The sequence below is a fragment of the Diuraphis noxia genome, unplaced genomic scaffold (genome assembly GCF_037042655.1).
Source record: "Diuraphis noxia isolate RWA-SAM2 unplaced genomic scaffold, SU_Dnox_SAM2 contig0002, whole genome shotgun sequence".
In the NCBI taxonomy this organism is placed as follows: domain Eukaryota; kingdom Metazoa; phylum Arthropoda; class Insecta; order Hemiptera; family Aphididae; genus Diuraphis; species Diuraphis noxia.
Genome location: NW_028301712.1, coordinates 74,800,940 through 74,813,207, shown reverse-complemented (window position 1 = coordinate 74,813,207; position 12,268 = coordinate 74,800,940). Strand labels below are relative to the sequence as shown.

Here is a 12,268-nt window from a genome sequence, read left to right as displayed (position 1 = left end):
TCCGCGCACCCAACGAGCGGTACGAAAACTCTTTTCGGGAGCATTCCATCGTGCGTTCACGTATATGTTTATGTCGTTTTTAGATTTAAATTTTGAATCGTTTTCAGAGTTTTTACTCTTTACCAGTTCCCTACAACTGTGAATCGAAAAACGAAAACCACCACGAACAATATTGAATAATGTTGCTGAACCCGTTGTATTGTGTTCCACCGTTCCAGAAGTTGTTCGCTACGACAAGCATAATCGTTCGCTTTTCTTTCCATAATATCCATTATCCACTCATCAATCGCGAGTGAAACCATGTGCAATGTGTATGCCTAAAATTATATTATAGTTTGATTTTATTATATTATGTTACCTACACACTAAATATTTTCGTAAAATGCGATCAAATTTTTCGATTTTGTAAGTCCTGGAAACCAATTTTATTAACACTCGGGTCATATTTGTGTCAAACGCATTCCAAGATTTATTATTGTTATTATATTTCCGTTATAAAACAGCAGGCGGTCGTTTTCCGCCTGTATTGGTGACTAATTTACGGGGTATGTAAATTCTGGTTTCCAGACCAAAAGCACTGTTAGGTCCAGTTCGGTTCGTTAACTATACCGGATGTACGTCAAATACAATTCTGTGCGCTTGCGTAAGTGTGTGTGCGTGTGTATATTTGCGTGTGTATGTGTATGAATAACACATTTGTACTCGTGTGTGTGTGTATAATACGAAATCCTCGGTGAATTCCTGACGAAATGATTCCATTGCGTCTTTATGCATTATTGCGTGAAACTTTTGAAAATTAATGTCTGAACGCGGTCGTAATAATATTTTAATCACGAAAATGTGATGCATGAAAATTACGACCGCCCGCGCAGCACTGTATAATGATACTACCTACTGTTTTTTTTTCTCTTTCCCGAACAACTTTGCCTCGAACGGTGGGCTACATCGTAAATTGTTTATAACCTCTTGTGTAATTATCATGCAATATCATAACGAATTTGAGACCGCTTGTACCGTACCGCTCCTCGCCAAAAGGGGTTATTTTGTAATGTAGATGCCTGTGTTTCACTTTAATTAGTAATTACACTTAGGTTGTAGGTGTTTGGCTGCCATCCACTTGTCCTGTTTCAACCGATTTCCATGCTACCGAAATAAAATATTTTCCAACTTAAAATCATTTTATTTTTCTAAATGATAACTGATATTGTTATTGCGTGAAATTTATAATTTCCTCGTTTTGCCTAATCATTTGATCTTAAATATTAAATATATTATAATATTATTACACATTTTACACAAGTAAAATATAATATAGTGAAGTTATTTTTCTACAAACAATATGATAATACCTAATCACCTACGACTAATTCAATGTTAAAACCGTTTCTATGATAATCTATGAAACATCCTTTACCTATAAACTCTAAACTTCATTAATGGTAATTCATATTATGATTATTCATTTTCTAATACAATACTCAACAGCTGTCAGTTATATATAGTTTTTATTTTCATACACAAGTATAAATATTATGTTTAAACATTTTTTTTTTGAGTAATGCACCATTTATAGAATTCATAATCAATAATGTAATTTCTAAATAATATTTAATTATACGATTAAAATTTAAAATTTAAAAAAAAAAACTATTTAGGTTTTTAAAACCCATTTACTTGTATAGTATGAAAAAAATATCGTCACACTCTCAGAATGAAATAAGTATTTATAAATAAATTTTTCTATGTACACAAATCGAAAAACGTTTATGAAGAATATAGGTGATTCTCAAACCAATTTCAATGCAGTTCATAAACAGTTAACATTTCCCAATGAAATATTATAAGCTACATTTTTAAATAAATAATGATTTTGAGGCAAAACAATTTAATTTAAAAAATAATATAGCCATAACTTATGAAAGTCCCATGAACTTATCTATCATCTTTTTTTAATATAAACCATTTCTCGGGTTTTCGCGTTTAATTTATATATTACGTTCCAGACTCTTTTTGATGGTTGGGCGGTGTTTGGAGGACGAAAACAAGTAGGGAATGAGAAATGTGTTTATTTGGACCGGGACTTTTGCCAGCAACTGGCCAAGGATAACGGTTGTTTCCCGCTATATTGGGAGGAAAAAAAAGAAAGAGAATAAAATGTGTTTTCCCGACATCGAATAAGGTTGTTCTATGCTGCCAGATACGCTTTGGACATATCAATACCACTTTTTGATTGCTTTTTTCCGTCTCCTACTTCGAATTGAAACAATTAAGGCGTGCGTAGCACTAGTTCATGTACCTGCGTATATGTAAGAGTATCGCCAGACAGCTAGAGTTTCACAACCTATCAATTATAGGTAGGTACTTGGTACAGCGCTAGAAGATCCGACGATAGAATTCTATGAAAAAAAAAAAACTATGATCGTTTCAAAGACATCAGATGGCATAAAAATATTTGAATTATATTACGTATATTAATACAGGTATCCAAAAACCCCAGTATTATTACTATAAACGTTATCTGTTTTTTTAAATTTAATAATAATTTCACCTGTAACGACCACTGCTGTAACAATGACATAATCAATTTTAGTGTTAGACTAAAATAAATAACAATTTAACTGACTATTATAGATCGATTACATCGATAGTATTTTTATTTATTTTTAAATTCTGAAACACAACACGTGGGTCATGGAAATTCAGCTAGTGTTAATGTACTAATTAATAATTATTGATTGATTTTTACAAAAAATTGAGTAGAAAAAAATTATGTTCTGTTATAGACTGAAAATAAAAACCGAGAAAAAATATTATAGTATTGAATATCTACGACCGTTTTTATTTTGTGCTGAACGAGTTCATCCATCAACGAGTCGTTTATCGAATGTGATTGAATTGTGTTATAATAATCAATATTACATTTTTGTATATATATATATTTGAACAAACACAATAATACCGTTGTTGAAGATAAAAACAAAATAACTTTCCTATATAATGTTTATGCCACCATTATTTAGACACATTATAATATAAAAGAATAATACATTTACGCGCATATATGTTGTAAAAAAAAAAATATAGTTATCAAAAACAAATATATATTCCTTTATGGTACCGTATAATATTCCAAATAATAATATATATGTCGTGCAAACGGTGTGTGTGTGTGTGCGAGCGTAAGTGCGTTTAGTTCGTTTCGAGTATAATGTTATAATAATATATTGTCGCATAGGAAATAAGATCCCCTCGACCATGCTTCAACGTAAATTTCATCTTATTGTGTATATATAATATATATGTGTGTGTGTGTGTTGTACACAATGTCATCCGCTATAAACATGTCAAATGAAAATGTTATCTTTTTTGTTTTATATAGGTGAACAATGGATAAAAAGAAAATGGCTTCGGTGTTGGCGTTATTGACAGTGATGTACGTGTGTGCGGTATCTGGAACAATAAACAACTGCACCAGGTAACACATAAGACAATCACTAACTAAAATCTATACTAAATATTAAATAAGTCCTACAACACAATGATGTGATGCATAAGAATCAAATGTTGTTTGATAGTTTGTGTCCCCCTCCAAGGTCTGAAGTTCGATCCATAAAGGAATCTTTTGTGGCGATGCGTTACTGTCGTATTACAAAACCAGCAAAACATTTTTTAAATGGTTAGAGGATATGCAACAATTGTGGAAATTTGCGCCTATATACAGAGTGTCCCGTGAGGATTCACCCATTGCGATATCTCCCGAAATAATGGTGATACCGAAATTCTGATTTGCAATAAGACTCACGAGATAAGAACTACAATTATTTTATATTTTAATTTATTTTAATGTTTGAGTAAAAAGGTTAAAAAATATATTTTTTTATTTAATTATTTCCAAAAAAATTAAAGAAAACCATTTTGTAGAGTTAATTTTTCTAAAAATATTGATGTTTCAAAATTTTATTTTCATTCATTTCCTGATTTTTAATATTTTTTTTAGTTTCGAGAAAAATTGCGAATTCTTTAACACCGTAATGTTATCAAACATGTGACCTGCCGCGCCGCGCGCATTCTCATACTGCCGACAGAATACTTTCCGCTTCCTAATAGTTATAATCAAATTTTATTTCTTCAAAACTAGAAAAAATATCAAAAACCAGGAAATTAATGACAATAAAATTTTGAATCGTCAATATTTTCAGAAATATAAACTTTACGCAATGGATACCTTTAATCTTTTTGGAAATAATTAAATAAAAAATATAGTTTTTAAATTTTTTACAGAAACATTAAAATAAATTAAAACATGAAATAAATTGTAGTTCTTATCCCTGTGAGTCTTATTACAAAATCAGAATTTCGATATCACCATTATTTCGGGAGATATCAAATCGGTAAATCCTCACGGGACACCCTGTATAGATTATTGAAAGATTTTCAATAGGTAACTATTCCGTCAAATATTTCGAACCATCTGAATCACCCAAGTAGTTAATTATGGGAAGAAAAGAATATAGTTTCTTTTGTTATGTTCAAGATTTAAACATAGACGTACTACACGTCTATATACAAATTTACCTACATTGTATATAAAATGTAATGTTTCTTTCTTTGTCCGCTATAATATACGCAAATACTACTGAACCATTTTCAATAAATTGCAAATCAATAGATTCCTTGTTGATACCTGAGAGGGGAGAGTCTAGCCTCAATCTAAATCCGTATAGATTAGTCGAGTATGGTTGGTGACACAAATTGTATTTGTTTTTAAATAAAAATATTATGATATTTGAGCTATCAGCTATGATATAAACACTGGAAATTTTTTGTTATGACTTGTAAAGTTGTTTAGGTTATAAATTATAGTATAACCGTATTAATGGAAACATAAATAATTCAAATGGTCAATTATTTTTCTCTATGGTCACTGGTCAGAAATTGTGAAACTAAATTATCGAAGATTTAAAATTAAGTTAACTAAGACCAAGTACAAAGTAGTTTTTATAATCATATGTAACTGCACTGCAACAGAAATCCTTAATTTATTCCTCATTTTATGTAAATAAAATGATAACTATAACAACAACAAAATCAAAATCATAAACAAATTAATGATCTAATATTTATAAAAACTGAAATCATTTGAAATTCCATAAATATGAGACAAATAGCGATTATGATTTAAAATAAAAATCATTTATTTTTTATAAAATACAACCAACTGGTATGTGTATAGTATCTACTCGTACATTATTCCTGCAAGCTACGAAACTAATCAGAATTATATGCATATTTATGATGTTATCAGTAAATTTAATTCATATGCCTGCTTTTTTTATTATTATTATTTTAAAGTGTTCCTGACATACATGGTCACCAAACTTACTGATAAGATAATAACAATATTTAACAATTAGAATAATATCGGTAAGAGTAATTAATTACATTATTTCATGGTACCTACTTATAAAGTATAGACTTCAATTGCGTTATAAAAAATAAAAGTTAATAAGAATATACGCAAAGCAGACATAAACTGTACGAAAATTGGAACAACCTAAAAACTTTATTCTAGAAAACTTACGCTAATGTAAAATATTTTTAAGCTGCGTACATAAATAACTAAAATATATAATTTATTTATTCAATCAATTAGTAAATAATTATTGTCAATAATACTATTATAATACTATATTACTGGGGAAAATTCGGGAAACACGTGCATATCCCTAGGATCATATCAGACTCTAACAAAAGTTCAACTCGCCTGTACCATGCATGTTCATCGATTTTCTGTTAGACCAACATTTTCTGTAATAGAAAATAAAGTTTAAGGTCAAATATTTTAAAATATTTGTTTATACTTATAAACAAACAGTTATAATAACGGAATTTTGTACGCGAGTAAATGATAAAGCATTTTAAAAGTGTTTTTTCTATAAGAATATCAACGACACACTCAATATTATAGAGTTGAAAAAAGATTGAATAATACATACTGATGACTATTCTTATTTATTACAACAAATATCAACAAAAAAATTTCGATAATTAAACCTTCTTTTAGATAATCCAGACGACTTTAACGATTTTAAACTAACCAATATCCCTGCATTCACTTAACTCACCAAAAGTTTAATCCTTATCATATTATAAAACATCATTATTTTTGTTTTGTTACAAAAAAAAAAAAAAATAAGAAAAATTAAGAAAGATATAAAAAAAATATTCCATAATTTTTGAAGAACTGAATACGAGATAAGATCAGTCATCCTCATCCTGTACTAATGCTATAAACTGTGGTATAAAACACTATAATTTTACCAAAAGTAAATGTCAATAATATTACTAAAAAATTAATTATGGTAACACCACGACATATTAATAATATTCTGTTTTTATTAAAACGTATACACATATTATTATGCATTTAAAATAAAATATACCTCTTTATACTAAACGCCAAGAAATGTCCATAATGCTTTCTATTAAACTCGCCAGAAACAAAATGGTATCCTCTGTACAAGCATGCCCTTCCATACAGGTAACCGCTAACGAAAACAATCTTAACCTTATAAATAATATTTCCTATCAAACGCTCATATTTCCAACCATGGATTTAGCTACCTGATAGGATCGATACCTACTCAATTTAATGATCTTCCATAAAACTCAAATAGTCCTCATATCTATACACAAGAGTTAAAAAACCTAATTCCCTAGTACTCCGATTTCATTAAAATTTTCACCAACGCATCCAGAACTCAAAGTTATGTGAAAATCGCTATCATATACAATGACGAAGAAGAAATAACATACAAACACAAACTTTCGACAAAATATACAATGCTGAAGAAATGGCCATTTTAAAAGCCCTTGAATATTCACTGGAAAAACAAAATAACAACTTTTTTATTCAAAGTGATTCTTTAAGCTCAGTAAAAAGTATTGTTAACACACATAAACCTAATGACATATTAAAAGGAATCCATTTAGCCAAAAGAAATGTATTCAAATTAATGTGGATTCATCAATAATGGGCAATGAAAGGGCTCATCTGCTTGTCAAAAACACGGCATTAACAGTCCCTACAGGTAATATAAATATGGCAAACATCTTTTCTTAGGACGCTAAATGCACAGTAAAACTGATATCAGCGCAATCCTGACGAAACGTCTGTTCAAAAAAAAAATACTAATTTAAATGAAATAAAGTAATCAATCCAACATTGAATTAATAATATTACTCACATAGAAAAATAGAAACCAATATCAATAGACTTCAAATAGGCCACACCAGACGAGTATTGATATCTCCCGAGAGGAACCTCCCATATTCACATCATGTGGGGTCAACGTATCTATAAAACTCATCATGACTTAGTGTAATACATATAGCGACGAAAGGATCTGTGATAAATTATCTGAAGACATTTTCGTAAGCCTCGAACCAAACTTGTCATTATCTAATATCATCTCCTTCATCAAGCAAACTAGATTGACCAATTTAATTTAAGTGACGTTATTATTATTATTATTATTATTACTATCATATGAAAATGTATTTATTACTTGTAACTTTATGTTCTTAGCACTTAAGTTCTAACATTTTAACACATATTATTTTTAAATAAAAAATATACCTAATGTATACATCCTATAGTCTATTGGAAATAAAATACCATTACTGTTACATCTCGTTAACAACAGTTGAACAAATATAATATAATACATATTAAAATATATCAAACAACTGGAATTCTATTGAAATCCGAATAACACGATAACAATAATAATAATAATAATATATAAAGTAATACGCACATTTACAGTAAAAATTAGTAAGTACTTGCGTGCATATCAACATTCGGTTAAATTAATTCTAGAAACACACACCATGATAATACACGCAATACACATAATAATATCGAGCAGCACATCGTGATGACGGTTTAGATTTCTCATTTGATCATTGTCAAAGAAGTTTCCTTTAGCCAACTAAACAATCTCCTTCGTTCAAAGATTTCACCAAAAGATTGAATATCTCACACACATATTATTATTACGCAAATATGTCTGAGATCCTTGTTTGTTTCACGTCGTTTCTGCTACACTTTTTCAAAGTTGCACTCCATTTGTTTCAGTTCTATATTACATAGAAAATGTGTAATGGAAAATATATGCTTTCTTTACAGCTTTAAGGTAAACATACTCTATACGTGGTAAAAAAAAAAAAAAAAAAAGTTGAAAGCAATAAAATATTATAATACCTATATGAAAGACGACCAACGTTAACTTTTTACGAATATAATATTATTTAAGATGGTTTTAAATGAAAAAATTATTAATTTTTTTCCTTTTCATTGACAACATTGTATTAATATTTCTTCAAAATGAAATTTCTATATTCAAAAATCACATTCAACGTTTACATGAGCAAAACATATCATATAAATACACATACAGGGTGGTATTTTTAATAGTAACCATCTCACTTAGTAATACCAAACTTAAAAAGTATGTTATCTATAAAAAAACTCATAAAAGATTTAATAATTTTTTTTATTAATATAATTTTATATATAAAAAAATATATTTTCCAGAACGCAAACATTTTTTTGGGAATATGAATGTTACTCTTAAAAGTATCACCCAGTATATTATAATATTATAGTATTTAAGTGAAGAATGTTCCGAGCACTCCGTGGCCTACGGCGTCATTATAATAGTATAATGAATGCACTGTGCAACATTTTAAGAGCTTCAGTTCAATGGGCTGCGATAATGGAGGACGAGGAAATAGTTATTATTATTATTATTATTTTTTTTTTTTTAAAAGCACGACTTCATAATTTATGTAATACTCTTTCCTCTATTTAAGAATTCTATTTGTAAAAATAAAATAAAAGTACATTACGATTTTTCGTATACATACATATCTATATATATTATATAATATACATATTACCTATATAATACAAGATTTATTTGCTTTTAGCGTTCAGTTTTGTCTGTCGCTCTACATTATCTTTCTTGATTTCTCTCTCTCTCTCTCTCTCTTAGCCAACAACTTTCACAATTTTCCATTATTTACGATATTTTTGGAATACTCTGTGACGTAAATCAATTAGTTACTGTTGTTCATGTATTTTTAAGAATTTATCCTAAAGAGTATAATATATTGTTACATAACTTATATTACTCAAGGAACTCAATTCATAGCACTGAACCTTAATGACCATTGCTTACGGACAAACATAAAACCACAATATGATGTATTGCAATTAATATTTTGTTCGTAATATTAAGCCGTGTGGTCATTGATTTTCTGAATTTGCAAAATGAAAGCACTGCAAGTTTCGTATTTCTATGTAAATAATATACCATTGTGGTTGTACCTTGAAGGGTCTCGGCCAACAAACAATCTATTCGTTGTTTTCAGACATCTGTAAGATAATTGATTAATTAAAATCAATTTGCATACATTAATACATTACTATTGTGGGCATATTATAATAATAATAATATTTACCACGACTACTTAAACCACAATCGACCAATATAGGACATACGAGAAATAATGACATTCAAGAAATTTAGTTCGAGTCATATTCGAGTTTTTCTTCTACTATAATTATTATCATTATTTTATATTGGATATAATACGCACTCATGCCGATGACCATTTGGGATCATTCTTACAGTCTGTATACCAAAGAGAAATTGGATCAATTTACGTGAATAAATTAAACGTTATAATTATAATATTGAATATATTCCTCGTTCATTCAATCAGACAATGGGACGGCAATAATAATATCGTTCAGGTTCAATATCAAAGTTAGATCTTATGTAAATTAATGAATATGTATTTTGTATAGAAGCGGATTGATTTAATTTAAGCAAACTTAATAATTTCGATTTGATGATAATTTTATCAGAATAATTTGAATGCTGCCTTCATTATAATTTAAAATTGATAGCGTATTGTACCCATGGATATCACCACCATAGTTCATTGTAACATATTATTATACTGCTCAAGCACAATACACGATGCACGTATAGATATATAAAAACAAATATGTATCGTATGGCATTGTCTAACCAACAAACTGTTTACTAAATTCGCTGGAAATGTTTTTGAATATAATATTACGAGTATTATCAACATTACCGGATGCATTCCAATTATAATAATATTATATAAATACGTAGTAAAAATGATCGATACGGCGATACGCTATTATTGTATGATATCTATATTATATGCACATAATCATTATAATATTGTATTGATATTAATTTAATTTATTTCGTTTGGTTTTATCATATTGTTCATAAATTATTACCTATCTATTTTTCGTTGCAATTATTTTGTATTTGTTATGACTTAATGAAAGGGTAACAAAACATTTTATAATTTTGTATTATTATTTGGCTTTCTTTGTTGTGATCCATCCAAACATAATCCATACGGCTGTCACTGGTATCATTCACCATACCTAGTAGGTAGAGTTTTACCTAAAAACTCGTTTTTCTTTTGTAGTTTTCCATCTTGTGGCACGTAAATTGCTCAGGTTTCAATTTAAAATTCAAATGCTGCTTGAAAATGCATAGACGGCATTTATTCGAAATTAGAATTGATGTTAAAGCATTACTAGCATTTCAAACTTTCTAAATTATTCAAACTTATCATCAGACTTTCTATAGAAAAAAAATGTCTTGACGACCGTTTCACAAAACTATGTTTGTAAGAGTTTTAAATCCCAAACAACTTTTATACATCAGACTTTCACTGTTATACCATCAAATTTGTGACAACATGAGTTTTTTACGAGAAGAAAAAATGTCCTTCAACACTTTTTTCGAAAATAACAAAACAACTTTTCTTTGATTTTTTTCTTAGTTTAAAATAGTTTTCAAACCCCAAATAAATCTTGTAACACATAAATTAAACATTGGATTCCACCAGGTGAACATTTTTAAAAATAATCATAGAAATATTGTAAATATTAATTATACTCTGTCTTCACGTTAAAAGGTATCTTTCTTAAAGTAGTTTTAAATTTTAAAATTCAACTATTTTTGAATTATAAATCTTAAATTAAAAAAAAATAATATTATATTATTACCGATTCAAATATAAATTTACTCAAACATGGTTATATAATATTTTTTATTTATTTTTAAATATTTTATAATATTGTGTAATATGCAAAAATGCACTGAGCATACGTCCTGGTCATTGTTGCTAGCTTCGGGATGGGTAACCACCCGGGATGTTTAGCAACATATCCTTGCCATACAACACTAACACGTATTTCACCCCCTACCAAATTAAAAACCTACAAATTGCACAGAACTAATCTCTATCGTACCATCCCATACCTAATTATTTACGTTGCACGGGTTGCCCCTAAAAAAAACTTTTTCCTTTCATAAATGAAATAAAAATATGTTAATCTTCACTTATATATAATAAGGAAATTATACTAGTTGTAAGTGCATATGCATTTATTTTCAATAAAGATTTTATATTTTGAATACTTATAAACTTACTATAATCAACTATTTTACCAATACATTTAATATTTCTATGCCTCATAAGATCAGTACAGCTAATATTAACACAAAAGAATAAATTTAGTTTATTACAATCGCTAAATTACTTTTTTAAATCTTTTTTTTTCATTTCTTTTTAAATAATTTTTTTATACTGTATAAAAACTTGGTGTACCTTAAATAACTATCAGACAATGAACACAGGCCGTAAAACTATTATATATCATGTCCAATTTTAAAATTGTTCGACAATTTCAGAAAACATTTAAAAATCACAAGAATACAAGAATTATTTTAGAATAAATTAATATTTATAGTAATACTGATATAATAGCAACCCTAATATACCTACTGACAAAAAATAATTTAAATTTCAAATAACATAGTTACCATTCATTTTATACATTTTCTAATAATATTAACTAATATGTATATATATACATATATATATATATATATATATATATATATATATATATATATATATATATATATATATATATACATACATTATGTAAATACAATCTGTATAATTTAATCTTATACCATGTTCATTAAATGTATAATACTAATTCACAATTTTAAGTTTAACAATAAAGTATTATAAAAAATTATCAAATATGTATATAAATGTATGTACTAAATAAAAAAAAAGTGTGATTGCAATTTACAGTAATACGATGAGTACCAGTTGATGTCTTTCAAAT

At 27.9% G+C, this 12,268-nt stretch overlaps 1 protein-coding gene across 2 annotated transcripts in view; it reads left to right on the top strand.

Moving 5' to 3' along the window:
- LOC107162781 (C3 and PZP-like alpha-2-macroglobulin domain-containing protein 8) overlaps positions 1–12,268 on the top strand; it is a 145,107-nt gene that overhangs the window by 52,033 nt on the left and 80,806 nt on the right. For both annotated transcript variants that reach the window (XM_015509829.2, XM_015509814.2), the window contains exon 2: positions 3,380–3,475. In XM_015509829.2, coding sequence (XP_015365315.2) covers positions 3,387–3,475 — 89 coding nt within the window. In that variant the 5' untranslated portion in view covers positions 3,380–3,386. The remainder of the gene's footprint in view (positions 1–3,379; positions 3,476–12,268) is intronic.